Source organism: Chiloscyllium plagiosum, unplaced genomic scaffold (genome assembly GCF_037043375.1).
Source record: "Chiloscyllium plagiosum isolate Xiang-an unplaced genomic scaffold, Cpla_swu_hap1 HiC_scaffold_1, whole genome shotgun sequence".
Lineage (NCBI taxonomy): Eukaryota > Metazoa > Chordata > Chondrichthyes > Orectolobiformes > Hemiscylliidae > Chiloscyllium > Chiloscyllium plagiosum.
The window spans coordinates 153,894,822-153,918,194 of NW_028270139.1; the positions used below are offsets into that span (position 1 = coordinate 153,894,822).

Sequence of the window (23,373 nt, forward strand, 5' to 3'; positions counted from 1 at the left end):
CTTTATCTAATGTTTCTATCAGGACCTTGAGATCTTCTTTGGATAATTGACATTCGGATAATCGTGGTTCCTCTGTATATCAAATCAAATCAAATCTTCACTTAGAGCTGTATTACTTAAAGTCACAATTTTCAGGAAGACAGCTGCAGCTGTAAGTGAGGGATTGCTGCAGCCGGCATTCTCCAATGGCAGTGAAATTTTACCAGCAGCATTTGGGGCCCATCGTGCCTGGAGCTCATAAACTCAGTGTAGGTGAGTGCAGATCAGGTGGCTGCTGTGCCATGAAAATAAGATACAATCTCGTAGTAAGGATACAATTTACTGTCCCTGAAGTCACAGGATTGTTGCAGTGCAGAAGAAGGCCATTCAGCCCATTGTATCTAAACCGGGTCTCTGAATGAGCATTCTGACTTTGCATCAATCTCCTGCCTTTTCCTTATCACCGTGAATTTTTATTAAGTTAAAAATCACACAACACCAGGTTATAGTCCAACAGGTTTAATTGGAAGCACACTAGCTTTCGGAGCGACACTCCTTCATCAGGTGATAGTGAAGGGCTCAATCCTAACACACAGAATTTATAGCAAAAATTTACAGTGCGATGTAACTGAAATTATACATTGAAAAATTGATTGACTGTTAAGCCTTTCATCTGTTAGAATACAGTGATAGTTTCACTTCTTAAATCACAAAACCTTTTTTTAAAAAAGTTGCATTCTCGGGTTAGCTGTTAACAATGGTGATAGCTGGACAATATGTTGAAGGTGTTGGCCCCCTGTGTTCTCTGTCTATGCCATGATGTTTCGATTGATTCTAATCTAAAAAGTGAGATAACGGAGTTTTACATAAATTCATGCAGTTTTTGAGCTCAGAGTTCTACATGAATGCATGCAGTTTTTGAGTGAAATACAATGTAACCCTGCAAGTACAAATTCACCCCATAAAATATATGTGTGCGTGTGGGTCTTTGTCTGTCTGTGTGTGTGTCTGTCTGGGTTGGGGGTTGTGAGTGTGAGAAAGTGTGTGTGTGTGTGTGTGTAGTGAGTGCAGAGCGTCTTAAGCCTGTGAGGGGGTGCATGTGTGAGTGTGGGAGTGTATGTGTCTGTAAGGGTGTGTGTGGGTGTCTGTGCGCATCTGTGTGTACGTGTGTCCGTGTGTATGTATGTATAGGAGTGCCTTTGTGTGTGTAGGAGTATCTGTGTGTGTGTATACTGAAATGGTGGTCACCTGTAATGTGACATGAACCTAAGGTCCTGGTTGAGGTCCTCCCTATGGGTACCGAACTTAGCTATCAGCCTCTACTCGGCCACTTTTCTCTGCTGCCTGTCCCGAAGTCCACCTTGGAGGATGGTTACACCTTACCTGGAAACAGTCGTTATTACGGAAGAGGTAGTGTTGGGCAAGCTAATGGAGCTAAGAATAGACAAGTCTCCTGACCCTGATGGAATGCATCCCAGGGTACTAAAAGAGATGGCGAGAGAAATAGCAAGTACACTGGTGGTAATTTTCCAAAATTCACTGGACTCTGGGGCAGGCCCAGCATATTTGAAAACAACAAATGTGATGCCACTGTTTAAAAAAGGAGGTAGAGAAAAGATGGTGAATTATAGACCAATTAGCTTAACCTCTGCAGTGGGGAGGATGCAAGGAAGAAATAGCAAGGCATCTCGATAGAAATTGTCCCCTTGTCAAATACAGCATGGGTTCATGAAAGGCAGGTCATGCTTAACAAATCTTTTGGAATTCTATGAAGACATTACGAGCAAGATGGACAACAGGGACCCAGAGGATGTGACGTACCTAAATTTCCAAAAGGTCTTTGACAGGGTGCCGCATGAGAGGTACTGCAATGGATAAAGATGCATGGTGTTATGGGTTAAGTATTAGCATGGATGGAGGATTGGTGACTAATAGAGTGGGGATAAATGAGTGCTTTTCTGGCTGGCAGTCAGTGACTAGTGGTGTGCCTCTGGGATCGGTATTGAGACCACAATTACATAATTTGGAGTTGAGGACCATGTGTAGTGTATCAAAGTTTGCAGATAACACTAAGATGAGTGGCAGAGCAAAGTGTGCAGAGGACTGTGAAACTTTGCAGAGGAACATAGATACTTGAAGTGAGTGGGCAAAGGTCTGGCAGATGGAATACAATGTTAGTAAATGTGAAGTCATCCATTTTGGTAGAAGTAACAGTAAAAAGAATGCTAAAAAGTTGCAGCATGCTGAGTTGCAGAAGGACCTAGGTGTCCTTGTGCATGAATCACGGAGGGTTGGTCAGCCAGTGCAACAAGTAATTAAGAAGGCAAATGGAATTTTGTCCTTCGTTGCTAAAAGGATTGAATTTAAAAGCAGGGAAGTTATGCTGCAGCTGTGCTTGTGAGGCTATACCTGGAGTACTGTGTACAGTTTTGGTCTCCTTACTTGAGAAAGGATGTACTGGCACTGGAGGGGGTGCAGAGGAGGTTCACTAGGTTGATTCTGGAGTTGAATGGGGTAAGCTTATAAGGAGAGACTGAGTAGACTGGGATTATATTCATTGGAATTTAGAAGAATGAGGGGGGAATCTTACAGAAACATAAAATTATGAAGGGAAAGGATAAGATGGAAGTAGAGAAGATGCTTCCAGTGGCAGGTGAAACTAAGACAAGAGGGCATAGCCTCAAGGTTAGAGGGAGCAGATTTAGGACTGAATTGAGAAGGAACTTCTTCACCCAGGGTTGTAAATCTATGGAATTCCCTACCCAGTGAAGTAATTGATGCTACTTCAGTCAACGTTTTTAAAGCTAAGAGATTTGTTTTTATAATAAAGGAATTAAGGAATGTGGCGAGCGGGTGGGTAAGTGGAGCTGAGTCTAGGAAAAGATCAGCCATGATCTTATTGAGTGGTGGAGCAGGCTCGAGGGGTCAGCCCTGATGAAGGGCTTTTGCCCGAAACGTCGATTTTGCTGCTCGTCGGATGCTGCCTGAATTGCTGTGCTCTTCCAGCACCACTGATCCAGAATCTGGTTTCTAGTATCTGCAGTCATTGTTTTTACCTCGAGGGGTCAGATACCTACTCCTGCTCCTAGTTCTTAAGTTCTTGAGAGATAACAGTTTGTCCCTTGCTACTCTCCAGTTCCAACTTCTCTAATATATCTTCACATCTGAAGTTCCTCATCCCTGAAAATATTTTCCTGAACCTCTTCTACAAAATCTCTTATGCATTCACATCTTTACAAAAGTATAGAACCCATAACTCCACAATATTCCAGCTGATGTCCAACTAGTGTCATATACATGTATAATGTAACCTGCTTGCTTCTGCACTCTATGCCCATATTAATAAAGCCAGAAGGGGAGACTGTGATGTCATGATAGTAGCTAGCACTCAAGACCTGCGATCAACATTCTGGGTGAATGAGTTCAACGTCGATTCTCCTGCTCCTTGGATGCTGCCTGACCTGCTGCGCTTTTCCAGCAACACATTTTCAGCTCTGATCTCCAGCATCTGCAGCCCTCACTTTCTCTAAATGAGTTCAAATCCCACCATCATAGATTATGAACTTTGAATTCAGTGAAAGTCTGAGATAGATAATTGGCAATTGGTGACCATGTAACCACTGCTAATTCCCATTAAAAACTGATATGCTTCACTACTGTCCTGCAGGGAATGAAATCTACCATCCCTACCTGGTCTGACCTCAGTGTAACTCCCATAGTAATGTGGATGACAATGTGAATTCCCTCTGGGCAATAAGGAATGGGCAAATGTAACTATCTGCTCTCTCTGTCCTGACACATTTAGTGACTATACAAACAGGTTCTCCTGCTTCTCCTCATCCCTTCAGGCAGCAGTATATTGAAGTAGTTATGAATCGCAGTGGGAAGTAGCAGCAGGTGGGGATGGATACTGTAGGGCAGCAGATTCTTTTCAAAAACAGGTTCTTTTAAAACTTCAAGCCAGCCAGTGTTAGGCATGGAAGTTGGAAATAAGAACCACTTTCAAATTTTAGCAGTAGACACTCATTAAATTCTATTAAAGAAAGCTTTACTGAAATTTTGTTTTAAATTCATGGTAAGCAATGCAGTTGTATAGATTACTGTTTTTACCAGTTAGATTACTTTTTTTACAAGTTGGACTCCAGATTTACGTGTATCACTTGGATGATTACAGTTATATAAAATTGTGGTGTTGGGTTTAAAACTGATTCTCAAAACATTAGGACTAATCATTAAGGGTTAATTGGACGTGATTTAATAAAGTAGAAAAATACATGAAAGACCAGGCCCAGTGTAAAACCAGCCTGGTTTGGTTGGAAGGTAACTGCGTGACCCTGGCTGTCTGGGGAAAGGTTTTTTGAAGGATGTTACTACACACTTATGGAACAGGTGGGCCTCCTTGTCCAGGGCTAGGGACGCTACTGCTGTGCCATAAAAGTTAACATGGAGTCACCTGGAGGTGGTTTTCAATTTGTTTTCTGTACAGTGGAAGGTATGAAAAAGCCCTGAAAATACTACGAAATAGTGATACAGCATGTTGGAATAATGTTAATACCAAAGTATTAATACTTTGTCCCATTCATTGGACTTCCACCATTGGGTTGGGGTTCGCTTGACCGGTACTGGAGAAATCTGTGACAGAACTCCGAGTGCTGTTGTCACTGATAAACAAGTGATGAGTCTCATACAACCTTTCTGTCTATGTATACTCCAGTAACCAAACCATTTAGCGTCAATATATATCAATGGGATAAAGTAACAATTATTAATTCATTTCTGTATTGAATATTTTAATCCAGTAAATATATATTGAAGTGCACATATCTTTTGGTAATCAAACCTTGAAGAACCCATTTGATACTTTCAGCCCAACAATGCAAAAAGACAAACAAGTCCTTTAATCGAGGAGGTAACAACCAATAGAGTAGAACAGAGTAGCTTTTTATTTAGCATTTCTACCATACACAACTGATACAGTAAAAATGCGACAACATCCCTCCAGGACTGAGGGTGTTACATGGACAGCACAAACTACATACTCATACATGGCATAAAGTGTATAAGAAGTGCAAAACATGCAAGTTACACTGTATTAGAAGAATGATAAATAATAGACATTTTTCTAATATCAATTTGAATTATCGCTGGACTATTAATCCAGAAATCAGATATTATTCTGGGGACTCCGATTCAAATCCTGCCTTAGGAGCTGGTAGCATTTGAATTCAATAAAAAAAAACTGGGAAAAAAAATCATCACCTGGTCTGGCTTACATGTGACTCCTCCTGACAATGTCTCAAGACCCATAGCAATGACGCCTAATTGGTTGACTTTTAATTGCCTTCTGGGCAATTTGGGATAGGCAATAAATACATGCTGGTCCAGCCAGTGATGCCCTCATCCTGTGAATGAATTTTAAAAATGGGAAGTGATGACTTAGTGATATTATTGGTCCACCATTAATCTGGAGACCCAGGTTTGAATCCCCCTGTATCAGATGATGAAATTTGAATTCAACAAAAATCTGGAATTATGAGTCTGATGATAACCATGAAACGATTGTCAGAAAAATGTCATCTGGTTCACTGATATGGACATTAGGGATGGGCAATAAATGCTGGGTGGCTAGCAATGCTCACATCTTGTGAATTAACGCAGAAATAATTGAGCTTGTTCAAGCAGAGCATGTTTCCATCTGCTAAAGACAGTGGACTGAATTTTCCATGAGGCATAATCTGGACAGAAGAATCATTTTCAGGTTGTGAACTTCAAGCTTCCCAGTTTATGGTATTGAGGTAGGCTCTAATGCAATAAAGGGTACATCGGCTTCCAAGTGATTGATTGTGATAGGGGACTCGCAATCAGAGGCACAGACAGGTGTTTCTACGGCCGGCCGCGAAAAATCAGAATGGTGTGTTGCTTCCCTGGTGCCAGGATCAAGAATGTGTCAGAGACGGTGCAGAATATTCTCAAAGGGGAGAGTGTTATGAAGATGAGGGTGTACCTCTAGGAGAATTAAAAGCTGCAGAACTACCAGACACAGCACCAAGTGTTCTCAATAAGGTAACTATTCAAACAAATTCGAATTCAAATTTACAGATTACTGCATAGGATAAATCTTTTCAGCATTGCTGGTATTAAATGAAGCAGGAGAGTTTAATCCATGTCATAACAGTTAAAATTTGAGTTTTAAAACCAGGCAGCTGTAGGGTCTTGTCTTCAGATCTTCCTGTGTCTTCTTTTCTCCTTGTAAGGAATTTTTGTGTCACAGGTTATTGATCGAAAAAGGTAATTTTAAGAGAGATCTATTCCAAGCAGTCTGTTACATGTTTGGACTTGGCAGTTCTCCTCTCAACTGTTTAATTTTCCCCAGGTCTTATACCCCAGAGCATCAGATTGCCAACATACTCAATTCAAACTGGATTGGGGTTTGATATTTTTCAGGGTATAATTTAAACTGATTGGTCAAATTCGAATCTGTTTTTGTCTCCAGGCAACAAGCTAATCGAGTTGTTCGACTGAGTGTTATATTGTTACCTTGTTGAGAACACTTGGTGCTGTGTCCAGTAGTTCTGCTGCTTTTAAATCTCTTAAAGGTACACCCACATCTTCATAACAGAGAGGGACCAGCAGGAGGTCATTGCACTCATTGGAACCAACAACAAAGGAAGGGAAAAGGATGAGATTCTGAAAGGAGAATGTAGAAAGTTAGGCAGGAATTTAAAAAGGAGGTCCTCAAACGTAGTAATATCTGGATTACTCCCGGTGCTATGAGGTAGTGAGGGTACGAATAGGAGGATAAAGCAGATGAGTGTGTGGCTGAGGAGCTGGTGCATGGGAGAAGAGTTCACATTTTTGGATCATTAGAATCTCTTTTGGTGAAGAAGTGACCTGTACAAGAAGGATAGATTGCACCTGAATTGGAAGGGGACTAATTTACTGGCAGGAAGATTTGCTCGAGCTTCTCAGGAGGATTTAAACTAGTAAGATGGGGTGGGGTGGGGGGGTTGTGGGGGTGGGGGAGGACCCAAGGAAGTAGTGAGGAAAGAGATCAGTCAGAGGCTGGTACAGTTGGGAAAAGAAGCAAATCAAACAGTCAGGGAAGGAAGGAACAAAGCAGAGAACAAGGTAGGACTGATGAATTAAACTGCATTTATTTCAATGCAAGAGGCCTAACAGGGAAGGCAGATGAATTTAGGGCATGGTTCAGGACTGGAACTGGGATTCATTGCAATTACAGAAATGTGGCTCAGAGATGGACAGGACTGGCAGCTTAATGTTGCAGGATGCAAATGGTATAAGAAAGATAGAAAGTTGGGGGGGGGAGGGCAAGAGAGGAGACAAAGTGGCATTTTTGATAAGGGATAGTGTTACTGCTGCACTTAGGGAGGATATTCCTGGGAATACATCCAGGGAAGTTATTTGGATGGAACTGAAAAATAAGAAAGGGATAATAATCTTTTTGGGATTGTATTATAGACCTCCTAATAGTCACCAAGAAATTGAGAAACAAATTTCTAAGGAGATTTCAGTTATCTGTAAGCATAATAGGGTGGTTATGGTAGGAGATTTTAACTTTCCAAACATAGACTGGGACTGTCATAGTGTTAAGGATTTAGATGGAGAGGAATTTGTTAAGTGTGTACAAGAAAACTTTCTGATTCAGTCTGTAGATGTTCCTACTAGAGAAGGTGCAAATCTTGACCTACTATTGGGAAGTAAGGCAGGGCAAGTGACTTAAGTGTCAGTGGGGGAGCACTTTGGGGCAAGTGACCATAGTTCTGTGAGTTTTAAAATAATGATGGAAAAGAATAGACTGGATCTAAAAGTTGAAGTTCTGAAAGTTAATTTTGATGGTATTAGGCAAGAATTTTCAAAAGCTGATTAGGGGCAGATGTTTGTAGGTAAAGGGATGGCTGGAAAATGGGGAGCCTTCAAAATTGAGATAACGAGAGTCCAGAGACAGTATATTCCTGTGAGGGTGAAAGGAAAGGCTGATAGGTATAGGGAATGCTGGATGACTAGAGAAATTAAGGTTTTGGTTATGAACAAGAAGAAAGCATATGTCAAACATATACAGAGATCGAGAGAATCCTTAGAGTATAAAGACGTGAGGAGTATACTTAAGAGGGAAGTCAGGATATGAGATAGCTTTGGCAAATAGGGTTAAGCGGAATCCAAATGGTTTTTATGAATACATTAAAGACAAAAGGATAACTAGGGAGAGAATAGAGCCCCTCAAAGATCAGCAAATCAGCCTATGTGTGGAGCGGCAAGAAATGGAGATATTAAACAAGTATTTTGCATCAGTGTTTATGGTGAAGAAGGACATATTACAGGGGAGGAGCTTCTGGATGTCTTGAAATGCATAAAAGTGGATAAATCTCCAGGACCTGATCAGGTGTACCCCAGAACTCTGTGGGAAGCTAGGGAAGTGATTGCTGGGCCCCTTGCTGAGATATTTGTATCATTGATAGTCACAGGTGGGTGCTGGAAGACTGGCGGTTGGCTAATGTGTTGCCACTGTTTTAGAAAGGTGGTAAGGTAAAGCCAGGGAACTATAGACCTGTAACCCTGACACCAGTGGGGGGGGGGGGGGGGAGGTGGGGAGGGGGTGGAAGTTGTTGGAGGGAATCCTGAGGGACAGGATTTACATGTATTTGGAAAGGCAAGGACTGGTTGGGATAGTTAGCATGGCTTTGTGCTTGGGAAATCATGTGTCACGAACATGATTGGGCTTTTTGAAGAAGTAACAAAGAGGATTGAGGGCAGAGCAGTGGACATGATCTATATAGACTTCAGTAAGGTGTTCGATAAGGTTCCTCATGGGAGACAGGCTAGCAAGATTAGATCTCATGGAATACAGGGAGAACTCGCCATTTGGATACAGAACTGACTCGAAGATAGAAGACAGGGTGGTGGGGGAGTGTTTTTCAGACCGAAAACGTGTGACCAGTGGAGTGCCACAAGGATCAGTGCTGGGTCCACTACTTTTCGTAATTTATATAATTGATTTGGATGTGAATATCGGAGGTATAGTTTGTATTTTGCAGATGATAGTTGAAACTTTATTGCTGGAACAGCACAGCAGGTCAGGCAGCATCCAGGGAACAGGAGATTCGACGTTTCGGGCACAGGCCCTTCTTCAGGACCTTCTTCCTTCTTCTCCTGAAGAAGGGCCTGTGCCCGAAACGTCGAATCTCCTGTTCCCTGGATGCTGCCTGACCTGCTGCGCTGTTCCAGCAATAAAGTTTCAACTTTGATCTCCAGCATCTGCAGACCTCACTTTCTCCTTTTGCAGATGATACCAAAATTGGAGGTGTAGTGGACAGCAAAGAAGGTTAATTTCAACTAGGAGAAAGTGAGGACTGCAGATGCTGGAGATCAGAGCTGAAAAATGTGTTGCTGGAAAAGCGCAGTAGGTCAGGCAGCATCGAAGGAGCAGGAGAATCGACGTCTCGGGCGTAAGCCCTTCTTCAGGAATGAGGAAGGTGTGCCAAGCAGGCTAAGATAAAAGGTAAGGAGGAGGGACTTGGGGGAGGGGCGTTGGGAATGCGATAGGTAGAAGGAGGTTAAGGTGAGGGTGATAGGCTGGAGATGGGGTGGGGGCGGAGAGGTCGGGAAGAAGATTGCAGGTCAAGAAGGCGATGCTGAGTCCGAGGGTTGGGACTGAGAAAAGGTGGGGGGAGGGGAAATGAGGAAGCTGGAGAAATCTGCATTCATCCCTTGCATTCATCTGCATTCAACCACAAGTGCCTGCTTGGCACACCTTCCTCATTCCTGAAGAAGGGCTTTCGCCCGAAATGTCGATTCTCCTGCTCCTTCGATGCTGCCTGACCTGCTGCGCTTTTCCAGCAAAAAAGGTTACCTCAGAGTACAATGGGATCTTGATCAGATGGGCCAATGGGCTGAGGAGTGGCAAATGGAGTTTAATTTAGATAAATGTGAGGTGCTGCATTTTGGAAAAGCAAATCAGAACAGGACTTACACATTTAATGGTAAGGTCCTGGGGAATGTTGCTGAACAAAGAGACCTTGGAGTGCAGGTTCATAGCTCCTTGAAAGTAGTGTCGCAGGTAGATAGGATAGTGAAGAAGGCGTTTAGTATGCTTTCCTTTATTGGTCAGAGTATTGAGTAAACGAGTTGGGATGTCAATTTGCGGCTGTATAGGACACTGATTAAGTCAGTTTTGGAATGTTGCGTTAAATTCTGTTCTCTTTCCTATCAGAACGATGTTGTGAAACTTGAAAAGGTTCAGAAAAGATTTACAAAGATGTTGCCAGGGTTGGAGGATTTAAGCTATAGGGAGAGGCTGCGTTGGCTGCATTGGCTGCGTTACCCTGGAGCGTCAGAGGCTAAGGGGTGACCTTATAGAGGTTATGAAATCATACATCGAGGTTTATAAAAATACGAGGTCTTTTCCCAAGGGTGGGGAAGTCCAGAACTCGAGGGCATAGGTTCAGGGTGAGAGGGAAATGGCTGCCAGAGGAAATGGTGGAGGCTGGTAACATTACAGCATTTAAAAGGCATCTGGATGGGTATATGAATAGGAAGGGTTTAGAGGGATATGGGCCAAGTGATGGACAATGGGACTAAATTAGGTTAGGATATGTGGTCAGCATGTAGGAGTTGGACCGAAGGATCTGTTTCCGTGCTGTACATCTCTTTGACTCTATGCATGTACAATTTTCCAGGAGACAACTAATTAAGCTGGTGCCTCCCTGATTGATTTTCAGCTTCACTTTGCTTCTGTGCTGGGTCCAGGACAGAAATTTGCTCTCTTCTGCTAGCTTTGGGCTTTATTTTCACTTTCACTATCCCTTGTTGGAATGTAGTAGAGTACTGGTGATGTTACTAAATTGTAAACGAGAATCTCAGACTAATGTTCAGAGGACATGGGATGGAATCCAGCCATGGCAGATGCTGATATTTGAGTTCAGTAATAATCTGGAACAAAAAATGTAGACTAATGGTGGCTATGTAACTGCTATACATTGTCACAAAACTCATCTGATTCATTAGTGTTCTTTTGGGAAGGAAAGCTGCCATCCCTGACCTAATCTGGGCTACGTGTGATTCCAAATCCATATCAATGTAGTTCACTGCTAATTACTCTCTGGGTGATTATGAGATGAGCATGTGGCTCACTGCTAATTGCTCTCTGGGTGATAATGAGACGAGCAGTAAATGTTGATGTATTTAGTGTTACCTACACCCAAAAGTCAAAAATATAAAGCTTTTGACTGTAATTGTATTGTGTGTTTGATCACCTATCCTTAAACATCTGGTCTGTTCCACTTCTGCAGAGGGGCAGGTGGGGGTTGGTGGAATGTTGCATTTGCAGAAAAGTCAAGCTGCTTGACATAAGCAGTGTAGTCCACAACTTTTCAACAGAGGTCACATGACCCAGTCCATGGCTACATAATAAAGCTATTGGAACTTTGAACATAGATTGTCAGAGTCTGAGATAACTTGCCTCGGGAACAACAGCCTTTGCCCTCTGCTTCTCTGAAATCCGACTCATTAAAGTTTGAGGATTAAAACCCACTGAAAAGTCTCTCACTGTAAGTTGAAGATTCTAGGAATATAAATTTAATCAACTATATCTGGAAGATCTAATTCCAACAAACGTGACCTCAGAATTTGGCAAAATCTGTGAATATTTATTTTCTGAATTAAACTAGTACTTGACAAAGCCTCCTTCACCACCGCTCCCTCACCACCAGACGCCTGGAGGAAGAACGCCTCACCTTCCGCCTCGGAACACTTCAACCCTAGGGCATCAATGTGGATTTCAACAGTTTTCTCATTTCCCCTTCCCCCACCTCACCCTAGTTCCAAACTTCCAGCTCAGCACTGTCCCCATGACTTGTCCTACCTGCCTATCTTCTTTTCCACCTATCCCCGCCCCCGACCTATAACCTTCATCTCCTCCCCCACTCACCTATTGTATTCTATGCTACTTTCTCCCCACCCCCACCCTCCTCGAGCTTATCTCTCCACGCTTCAGGCTCACTGCCTTTATTTCTGATGAAGGGCTTTTGCCCGAAACGTCGATTTTACTGCTCCTCGGATGCTGCCTGAACTTCTATGCTCTTTCAGCACCACTAATCCAGAAAGCTACTTTTAAGATGACTCACTGCAAATCTTTTATTTCTTTTCCCCAGACTTGCATGTTTGTATGCATTAGTTTTCAAACAAGATAGTTGCTTATATTTCAATGATTTAAACCTTTTGTTAATATTCTTTACTTTTGCAGTAAACAGATTTCTGACCAGTTACGAAAGGAGTTTTCCTGAATTGTTTTTGATACAGAGCTGTTTACAGTCTGATGTCTGTATGTTTCGTAATATCACTTTTTTTTTATCAATTCAAACAATTTTTGTCACCAGTGAAGGAGTGGAACAGGAAAAGAATTGGATTCCCTCTCATAATCTTTTTGTAGAAAGATATTAATGTTTAAGAGTCTCAATAGGAGCTATGCTGGCAGAACAAGATTGTTGAGTCCCTACCTTAGAGTGGTAAAGTAAATGTAAATTGAAACTGGTCTGCAGACATCCCCCTAGAATAGATACTTGTACCATTACTGCCCACAGCTTTGAAATTTTGCTGTCTTTTTCAAGTATTTATCCAATACATTTTGAAATTTATCATTGTATTTACTGCCACCATCCTTTCAAGCAGTCTGGGACATTGATTGCATTGTTGAAAATGTAAGTTTCTTTTAATTCTTTGTGTAGGAAGGTTTTCAGTAGACTGAACTTCTACGTTCCCGATGACGTAGTTCGTAAGGTTGCCCAGTGTTCTCCAGGCGTTGTGGAGCTCGTGCTGAGTACATTACGGCTCAAGATCGAGGAGAAGCTACAACAGAAAAAGAATAAGCTGGCTTTATCACCACAGGTATGGAGAAATGCCAGAGTGTTCTAAACAACTGTCAGGAATCTGTTTATCATTGGATAGTGAATTGATAGTGAACAAACAGAAAGACTTAGTTAGCATGACATTTTAATTCTTCTTTAAGAGCTCTTCATCATGCTTTGAGTGATAGTTTATATCTACATTCATAAGAGATTTTTTAAAGAACAAATTCAATAAAAGCCATTTGACTCTGCTGTATGATTTTTTCAACCTATTCACTTTTACACCACAACTCTGCATTATATGTCTCTCCTATATTCAACCAACTACCCCTTGGAGCTAATTAGCTGTACTTATTGAAAATCCTAAGCATTGCAAACATTTTGATTTGAGAATGGTGAGCTGCCTAACTTCCCTTCCTACCCCTCAACAATTTGCTCACGTCTTAACATCTCACTTGCTGTGGAACTGTTTTGGCACAGTTTTCTGTGTTTCTCTACTAGCAACCCAGGAATTTCAGTTTAAATTCTAGAGTGGCAATTTATAAAATTGTCAGCTGACATCTGAAAAGGCCCAGGCATTTTGCTGAATTGTTGTGAGAATGCAACTGGTTCATGAATGTCACTCAGGGAGGTAAACCTATGTGTGATTCTGGCCTCACAACTATGTGCTTGGCTCTTAATCCCATACCATTATGAATTGGGCTTGCTTGAACATTTATTATTGGCAGTAAGCCTTATGACAGCAAATAGAACCTTTCAATTTTGAATAAATTACTTCAATTTTGAAAGGCAAATGAGGAAAATATTTACCAACTAATCACTTATCTGCTTCCTTGGGATGTCCCATTTTCATTTCTCACAGAATGTAGTCATTCTACTCTTGGGAGCACAGGCTGAACTGCACAAGAGAGTTCTTAAGGTACTGCTGTCTCTGAATCTTCTCTGTCCCACTCTTTACAGAGCTGTTGTCTTAGGTTATCATCTCTCCTGCTATTTTTGGTGATACTGTCTCTGAGTCTTCCATCTTCAGCTCTTTTCAATGCTGTTGTTTCTGGGTGCTTGTCCTTCCTGCTCTTATCAATGCTGGTGTCTGTCTCTGCCTTCTCGTCTTATTTTTCTGCTGCTGCCTAGGCTGAAGAGGTTTATGAGATGCCAAAGAAAAATCATGCAGCATGCTTCAATGACTAGCACGCATTGCATCTGACCTCCATATTTATGAAGTGCTTCAAGGGGTTAGTCATAACTCACATCAATTCCAGCCTGTCTGCGTGGGTTTCCTCCGGGTGCTCTGGTTTCCTCCCACAATCCAAAGATGTGCAGGTTAGGTGAATTGGCCATTCTAAATTGCCCATAGTGGTAGGCGCATTAGTCAGAAGGAATTGGGTCTTCGGAAGGTCGGTATGGACTTGTTGGGCCAAAGGGCCTGTTTCTATACTGTAGGGAATCTAATCTAACATCTCTACTTTCTCAGGAGGCTAGGAAAATTCGGCTTGTCCACAAGGAGTTTTACAATTTTCTATACATGCACCACAGAAAGCATCCTATCTGGATACAGCACATTGTGGTATGGCAATTGCTCTTCTCAAGACCCCAAGAAACTACAGAGAGTTGTGAACCCAGCCCAGTCCATCATGCGACCCAGCCTTTCATCCATTGACTCTGTCTACACTTCCCACTGCCTCGGGAAAACAACCAACAAGATATAAAGGTTTGCACCTTTTCTGCGGCTGTAACACTGTACCCTGTACTCTGTTCTGCTACCCTGATGCACTTTATTTGGTACAATAGCATGAAAAACAACACTTTTCACTGTATCTTGATACGTGTGACAACAATAAATCGTTCAATCAGATGGAAGTGACTGTGGGCCTGGAAGACTTAGTCCAAAAATCCCCAGCAAACCTTTGCAGTGCATCCTGGAGACAGCCCACACTGCTGCCACTGAAGGGAGGGATGTGGTGGAGGGATGGATGTCTGTAAGTTCGGGGCCAATCAAATGGCTGCTCAGTCCTGGAGGGTGCCATGCAATTGAATGCTGCTGGAGCCGCCCTCATCTTAGCAAGTGGGAGGCACTCCACCACACTCATGGCCCGCGTTACGCAGATGGAAGATCCCCAGGACCCCGCAGTCACTGTATTCACATGGTGAGTCCAGTTGAGCATCTAGTCAGTCGCAATCCCCAGGATGTTGATTGTGGGGGTTCAGGGACGGTGATGCCCCTCACATCAAGGGCACAGTGGCCAGCCAGACTGGCTGTTATTGGAGATGGCCACAGCCTGGCATCCATGCAGCACGGCTGCCACTTACCACTTTTCAACTCAAGCCTGGACATTGTCTGGGTCCTTCTTCATCTGAACATGGACTCCCCTCTGTATTCAAGTATTCAAGAGAAGACAAAACTGGGAGCAGGAGTAGGCAATTGAACCCCTTGAATCTGCTCAACCATTCAATACAATCAAGGTTGATCTCATCTCAGTCTCAACTCCACTTTCCTGTAACCGTTCTCTGTAACCCTTCAAACCATTACTAATTAAAAATCTGTCAGTCTCCTCTTTCATAGATTCACAAGCATTTAAGTGTTTCTCAGGTTGAAACACTTCAGTTAAGTAGAAAGTTTGGAGAGGTGAAGCATGAGAGGAGATATAATAGAATTTTGAAAATCTTGAGTGGTCTAAATAGAGTATTTAGGGATAGGCTGTTCATCTTATGAAAGGATCAGGAACCACATGGCACGTTTTAAAGCATTTTGCAAAGAGAAGTAAATTAGATTAGAATCCCCACAGTGTGGAAAACAGGCCCTCTGGCCCATCACGTTCACACTGACTCTTCAAAGAGTAACCCATCCAGACTCATTCCCCTATGTTCACCCTTCAGTAATGCACCTAACCTACACATCCCTGAACAATTTAGTGCAGCCAATTTCCCTAACCTGCACATCTTTGGATTGTGGGAGGAAACTGGAGCACCCAGAGGAGACCCATGCAGAGACAGGGAGAATGTTACCCAACAGACAGTTACCCAAGGCTGGAATCAAACCCAGGTCCCTGGTGCTATGAGGCAGTAGTGCTAACTACTGAGCCATTGTGCCAGTGAATGTGAGTTGAGAAAACCCTTTTTCACCCACATAGTCAAGTTACAAAAAAACACTGTCTAGAAGTGTGAAGGAGGCATCCAGCTGAGGATTCAGTAGGACATTAGTTAAATAAAGGAAAGTGCAGGGTTACAGGGAAAGGGCAGGGGATTGGCTGTGAGTTAAATTGCTCTAAAAGCCTGTTCGGTCATGAAAGGCAAAATGGCCTCCTTCTACACTGTAACAATTGTGATTCTGCAAATGCTGATTAAGTGCAGAAATATTTTTGTGCAAGTAATTCACAAAGTAGGAAACCATGAAAAGCGTTTACTGAATTTGCAAAAGTCAAGTAACTTCTCACAACCATTTCTCAATGTCTTATGTCCATTTAAGGAGGAGAATACCTTTATACAGAATATTGCCCTGTTCTTGACACTACCCATGTGCCATGGTAAAGTATATAATGGAATAGCTGAAGTAGGCCTGGGGATGGATGGATTTAATTGGTAGCTGTTTCTCATACTAAACCTGTGACATATAAGAAGAAAAGGATTTATATACTGAAAAACAAATAGCCAGATCCCTTTGGAGGAGCAGGAATGGTATGCATAGTAATTGTAGGATTGTTGGCAGTTCTTCACAATATTGCTTCTAAAAAGGGGAAGTACGTTCATAGCTAGAGATATGCTGGCCAGTTTTTACTTCAAGGCAGGAAAACCGAAGGTGTAACTGGGAATTGGAAGTTTTTAAATGGCAGCTGCCATTTCCTTGCCAATAGTTTCCCACACATCCCAGCTGTACCCAATTTGGCCCAATAATATTCTTAACTGGCTACCAATCAGATTCTGCTGAGTTGACCCCTCCTCTGACAAGATTGCTTGTAGGTGTGAATCCGTTGGGTATCCAACTTCCATCTCAAATATCCTGTCCTCTCCGGAATCAGCTCTGCTTGATGAGGAAATACAGCTGTGAGAGTCCACAATCAATGTTAATGCCCTCCATTTGACAATTTGACAGAACTGATTTAGCCTAACTTGGGCGCAGCTACCTATTAACGGTTCTTTCTTGAACAGAGATAGATGTAACTTCAATCACTTTCCAATATTAATTTTTATTGAAAGTTGAAAAAATTACAACAAGCTTCTGTTTCCTTTGATTTCTTTCCTTGACCTTGAGTCAGCCTGTAAGAATTTATTAACCTAGTTACATTGATTTATTTTGCCTTAGAAGCAACGCCTTATCTACTTCGACTAATTATCTTTCACCTTTCTTTAGTGTGTTCAAATTGTTCTCCTTTTGTAAAAATGAATGTAAGATGTATATCTGCATGTCTTCATACTTCACTGGTGGAATTTTCCCAAACCCAGAACAACATGGGCAGTGGTGAGATATTAGGAAAATCTGGTGAGAATGGAAAATGGACATTTTTGATGTCATAGAGTCATAGAGATGTACAGCATGGAAGCAGACCCTTCGGTCCAACTGTCCATGCCAACCAGATATCCCAACCCAATCTAGTCCCACCTGCCAGCACCCAGCCCATATCCCTCCAAACCCTTCCTATTCTTATACCCATCCAAATGCCTCTTAAATATTGCAATTGTACCAGCCTCCACCACATCCTCTGGCAGCTCATTCCATAAATGTACCACCCTCTGCATGACAAAATTGCCCCTTAGGTCTCTTTTACATCTTTCCCCTCTCACCCTAAACCAATGCCCTCTAGTTCTGGACTCCCCAACCCCAGGGAAAAGACTTTGTTAATTTATCTTATCCATGCCCCTCATAATTTTGTAAACCACTATAAGGTCATCCCTCAGCCTCCGACGCTCCAGGGAAAACAACCACAGCCTGTTCAGCCTCTCCCTATAGCTCAAATCCTCCAACCCTGGCAACATCCTTGTAAATCTTTTCTGAATCCTTTCAAGTTTCAGAACATCTTTCCGATAGGAAGGAGACCAGAATTGCACGCAATATTCCAACAGTGGCCTAACCAATGTCCTGTACAGCCGCAACATGACCTCCCAACTCCTGTACTCAGTACTCTGACCAATAAAGGCAAGCATACCAAACACTTTCTTCACTATCCTATCTACTAGCAACTCCACTTTCAAGGAGCTATGAACCTGCACTCCAAGTTCTCTTTGTTCAGCAACACTCCCTAGGACCTTACCATTAAGTGTATGAGTCCTGCTCAGATTTGCTTTCCCAAAATGCAGCACCTTGCATTTATCTGAATTAAACTCCATCTGCCACTTCTCAGCCCATTGGCCCATCTGGTCCAGAGCCTGTTGTAATCTGAGCTGAAAATGTGTTGCCGGAAAAGCGCAGCAGGTCAGGCAGCATCCAAGGAGCAGGAGAATTGATGTTTTGGGCATAAGCCCTTCTTCAGGAACCTGTTGTAATCTGAGGTAATCCAAGTCAGATTTTCCATGTAAGGTTTCAAGAGCTAGATGAGAATCATGCTAATGGGCAGTCTGGGTCTATTTGCATGCATTAACATCTTGTTATTATCTAATTTCATCTAATTTATATGTAGGCTACTATTTTTCCAGTCTGTGGAGAGAAACTAGACAGTGCCAATTCCTGACATGAAAGTTAGATCAGTTACCTGGCAGCTGCAGCTTGCCAGCATCTTCCTGGGCATCAATCATTCACTAATGGCATGTTCCATGGACACTTGGTTTATTTAATCCCAACTGCAAATGGCTCTTCCCCATTTGTTCTATCATTGCTTTTCCTGTTGTTTAATAGTTACAAACTGATTGAGGCATCTGATACTTCCTCAGTGTTTCATGGGAATACACAGGTGTTATGAATGTTAGAGAGAATAGCTATCCCATCGGCAGGGGTATAACATCATGTGAGTCCATATTTAATGTTTATATCCTCCATCTGAGAATTTGACTCAACTGATCTTAGCCTAACTTAGGTGCAGGTACCTGTTTATAGTTCTTTCTTGAACAGAGATTGGTGTATATGCAGTCACTCCAATGACCTTCATAGCTGTAGCTGTAGTTGATCATATAGGTCATGGTATAAAATGAGCAAATGTCTAAAACTGTAATATTCTATTAACAATGAAGTTTTCCCCATGCTAACTATGTGCCTGATAGGGCTTTTATTTCTAGGAGTGGTGGCGTTGTGGTGGTGTCATTGGACTAGTAATCCAATTTAATAAAAAACTGAAATAAAAAGCTGATCTAATGATAATCTTGTAATCATTTTTGTTTGTTGTAAAAAGCCATCTGATTCAAAATTTTCTTCATGGAAGGAAATCATTCAGGGTTTGGGCTACATGTGAATTCAGATCCACAGAATATGGTTGACTCTTTAATACATAGAACATAGAAAAGTACAGCACAGAACAGGTCCTTTGGCCCACGATATTGTGCCGAGATTTAATCCTAATGTCAAATATAGTAACTTAACCTACGCACCCCTCAACTCACTGCTATCCATGTGCATGTCTAACAGTCGCTTAAATGTCCCCAATGACTCTGCTTCCACCACCACAGCTGGCAACGCATTCCATACCTGCTAGGGATTTAGAAATGGACAATAAATGCTGGCCTAGCCACTGATGCCTATATCCCATGAAAGAAGATAAAAATGTATAATTATAGTAAAATCAGAAAGGCTCATGGAATGTTGGCCATTATTTCAGTAACTTCAACCACTTCACCTGATGAAAGAGCAGTGCTCCGAAAGCTGATGATTTGAAATAAACCTGTTGGATGATAACCTGGTGTCATGTGTCTTCTGATTTATTTCAGCAAGAGTAGGAAAGTCTTACTGCAGCTGCAAAAGATTATGGTGAGACCACATCTGGAGCAGTTTTGATCCCCTTATGTAAGGAAAGATATATTTCATTGCAGGTAATACAGAGAAGATTCTCTCAGATGATCCCTATTATAGAGATATTGACTTATAAGCATAAGGCTCTACTCATTGGAGTTTAAAAGATTGAGAGGTGATCACATTGAAACATATAGGATTCTTAAGGGCCTGACAGGTAAATGCTGGGAGGATGTTTCCCCTCACAAGAGAGTTCGGGACCAGAGGACATAGTCTCAGAATAAAGACTGAGAGGGGAAGGAATTTCTTCTTTCAGAGAGTTGTCAATCTTTGGAACCCATTGCCACAGAGAGCTGTGGGGGCAGAGTCCATGTATATTTAAGGCTGAAATAGATAAGATTCTTGATCAGTCAGGGAATCAAGAGTTGCAGGGAAAAGGCAGGAAAGTGGGTGTCAAAAATGTCGGAGCAGCAACATTCAGATCTCATGATCCTATTTAATTGTTCAAGACACTGAACAGCATACTCTTGTTTCTACTTCTTATGTCTTTATAAGTTGCTGTCCCAGGGTGGGCAGCTACGGAGCTGGGAGCCTCTTCTATCATGGAACCTGTTTGCCATGGAAAGCAGGTAGTGTTAGTACTTTGGGGAGATGGAGTGACTCAGCGTAATTAATGAAAAATGCTGCATGTAACAGAGAGCATGTAGACCATGAGCCTTGGTGTGAGGTTTGTGTAGTGGCAGAGTTAGAGTCAGTATGAGGTAGCAAGATGGTGACACTTATTGCTGCAGCGTGCATTAAACTTCTTCCTGCTTTGCTGTGATTTCCTTTGGACTGTCCACATTGCACTGACCTGGGTGACAACTTTAGATCAGATTTGGTGCTGTGGTCTCCTCTGGCAGTTCTGAGGAAAGAAGATGGCCCTTCAGGTCATTGTCAGCCAAACAGGATGACAATTTTTCTGTATCCATCATTACTTCATCAATTCTTTCTACATTTGTACAATGTAGCTGTTCACCTGGTTTTCAGCTGGGATTTAAATTTAGCAGGAAATCCCAGACAATCCTTCCTGTAGTAAGCACTTCCATCACTGCAACATAGCACACGAGTGGAGGTATGGCGAATACCATGAATGAGGTGAGTAGTATAAAATTGTGTGGAAAAAACCCCGCTAGAAATCAAAGCAAGAACCCCTCATTGAAATCCTCTGAAACTAACACAGCCAAATTTAGGAATATTCAGCCTGCTACTTCATCTATTTTACCATTTCTGTATTTGTTTTTATAGAATGAAAATACTTCTTCTCTGAGGTAACTGAGTTATTTAGCCTTCCTTACATATACCTTCATAGCTCCACTATTCATTTTGTATACCTGAGTATTTCTGAAAAAATGATATTTTATTGGAGCTTTACATCTTACATTCATCAGGACATTTTGCAAAAATACAAATTCAAGGGGCAAACCAAGATTTATACTGCATAAGGGAAGTGATGATTGGTTGGCAAGTGGACTCTAATTGATAAAGACATTTCCAAGAATGCTCCCATTAATTATGATTGACAAGTGTCTGCCAGACTTTGTTTAAATTTTAAACCATTAGTTAGAGCACTGCCATAAGAAATGAACCAGTGAGTTGTTGTCACCTGCTTTGTTGAAATGGGTATAGAGCGTGTTTCTGTTGTTTCCCTCTGCAAAGCAGAAAGCCTTATGTAATGTTGCTTACATCAAGAAAGCAAGTACATCTCATTTCATGTCTGACTGGCTATCCTAGATTGTCACAAAGACAGAAATTGTTGATGAAACTCAGCAGGTCTTACAGCATCTGTGGGGGAAAAGCAGAGTTAATGTTTTGAGTGTGGCAATTCTTCAATTTATTATAATCCTAGTTTGTTTGTTAGTTTCCAGCAATAATAGTTTAGATTAGATTACTTACAGTGTGGAAATAGGCCCTTCGGCCCAACAAGTCTACACCAACCCACCACCATTTTTACCCCTTCACCTGACACTACGGGCAATTTAGCATGGCCAATCCACCTAAACTGCACATTTTTGGACTGGGGGAGGAAACCGGAGCACCCAGAGGAAACCCACGCAGACACGGAGAGAATGTGCAAACTCCACATAGTCAGTTGCCTGAGGTGGGAATTGAACCCGGGTCTCTGGTGCTGTGAGACAACAGTGCTAACCACTGTGCCGCCCATCAAGTTTAGTTCTGTTCTTTAATGTCTTACTTAACATATTCAACAGCCAAGCAGATCTTCAGAAGATAAAGTTGACAAAAGTAAACTTATTTTTCAAGTGAAGTGTTATCAAACTGCTGACCTGTTCCTGCAGAGAAAAAAACAAATTTGAAGAGATGTGATAGTTGGACAGTAAAGCATTAAAAACCATTGCTCTTCAACTTGATAAGAAAATTCTGAAGAAGTCAAAAATTTTTTTTTATAATTATCAGCCTTCCTCTGGAACAGATTGTTTCTCTTTGTTTCAATGACGTTCATGTTATTGACTAAAACAGATATAGAGACACTATGGTTGGGACTTGACATTTTCATGTGGAGTCCCAAGTTTAACTGCAAGGCAAGTTCAGTTCATAAAACTGAACTGGATCAACCAAATCAATGCTATGGTTAAAAGAGTGGATCAAAGTCTGGGACCCCTGCAGTGACTCACTTACCTCCTGACTCCCCAAGTCAGGTGTGTGATGAAATACTCCCCACTCGACTGGATGAGTACAACTCCCAACAACACTCAAGAAGCTTGACATCATCAGGACGTAGCAGCTTGGTTGGCACCATTTCTTCAAGTATCCAGCCTGTTCACCATTGACCCTCAGTAGCAGCAGTTTATACTGTTTACAAGATGCAGAAATTCACCAAGGCTCCTTAGTCAGCACCTTCCAAGCCAATGACTATTTCCATTTAGAAGTACAACAGCAGTAGCTTTTTAAAATTCATTTGTGGGACATGAGCATCACTGGCTGGCCAGCACTTTAATTGCCCATCCCCAGTTGTCCTTGAGAAGGTTTTGCTGAGCTGCCTTCTTGAACCACTGCAGTCCACCTGCTTTGGATTGATCCACAATGTCTTTAGTGAGGGAGTTCCAGGATTTTGATCCAGTATCAGTGAAGGAATGGCGATACAGTTTCCAGTCAGGATGGTGGGTGGCTTGGAGGGGAACTTACAAGCAATGCTGTTTCCTTGTTTCTGCTGCCATTGGTTCTTATAGATGGAAATGGTAATGGGTTTGGAAGTGCTGGCAGGACCTTTAGTGATGTTCCGCAGTGCTCTTACAGATAGTACTGCTTAGCATCACTGATGGAGGGATTGGATGTGTGTGGATGCGGTGCAAATCAAGCATCTGGATGCTGGAGTTGCACCAATCCAGACAAGAAAGAAATGTTCCATCACATTTCTGACTTGTGCCTTGTGGATGATGGATAGGCTCTGAGTTGTCAGGAGGTTAGTTACTTATGCTATGATGTGGAGGTCATATCCTTTTACTAACTAAAACTAAACACCCAGAAAAGCTTGCCTCACATCATTATCTGCTGAAAGTGTGATTGAGTGAAAGAAAACCACTGATTTCCACTGTTTAAAGAAAAAAATACAATGTACTTCTTCTAACTCTAATCGTGAACACTAAACAACAAAACTAAACAAATTAA

The 23,373-nt window shown here is 42.0% G+C and overlaps 1 protein-coding gene across 1 annotated transcript in view; it reads left to right on the forward strand.

The window, feature by feature from the left end:
* LOC122553576 (sperm flagella and cilia-associated protein 1-like) overlaps positions 1 to 23,373 on the forward strand; it is an 83,840-nt gene that overhangs the window by 18,560 nt on the left and 41,907 nt on the right. The window contains exon 3 of the mRNA XM_087991699.1: positions 12,720 to 12,879. Within this exon, the coding sequence (XP_087847825.1) occupies positions 12,720 to 12,879 (160 nt within the window). The remainder of the gene's footprint in view (positions 1 to 12,719; positions 12,880 to 23,373) is intronic.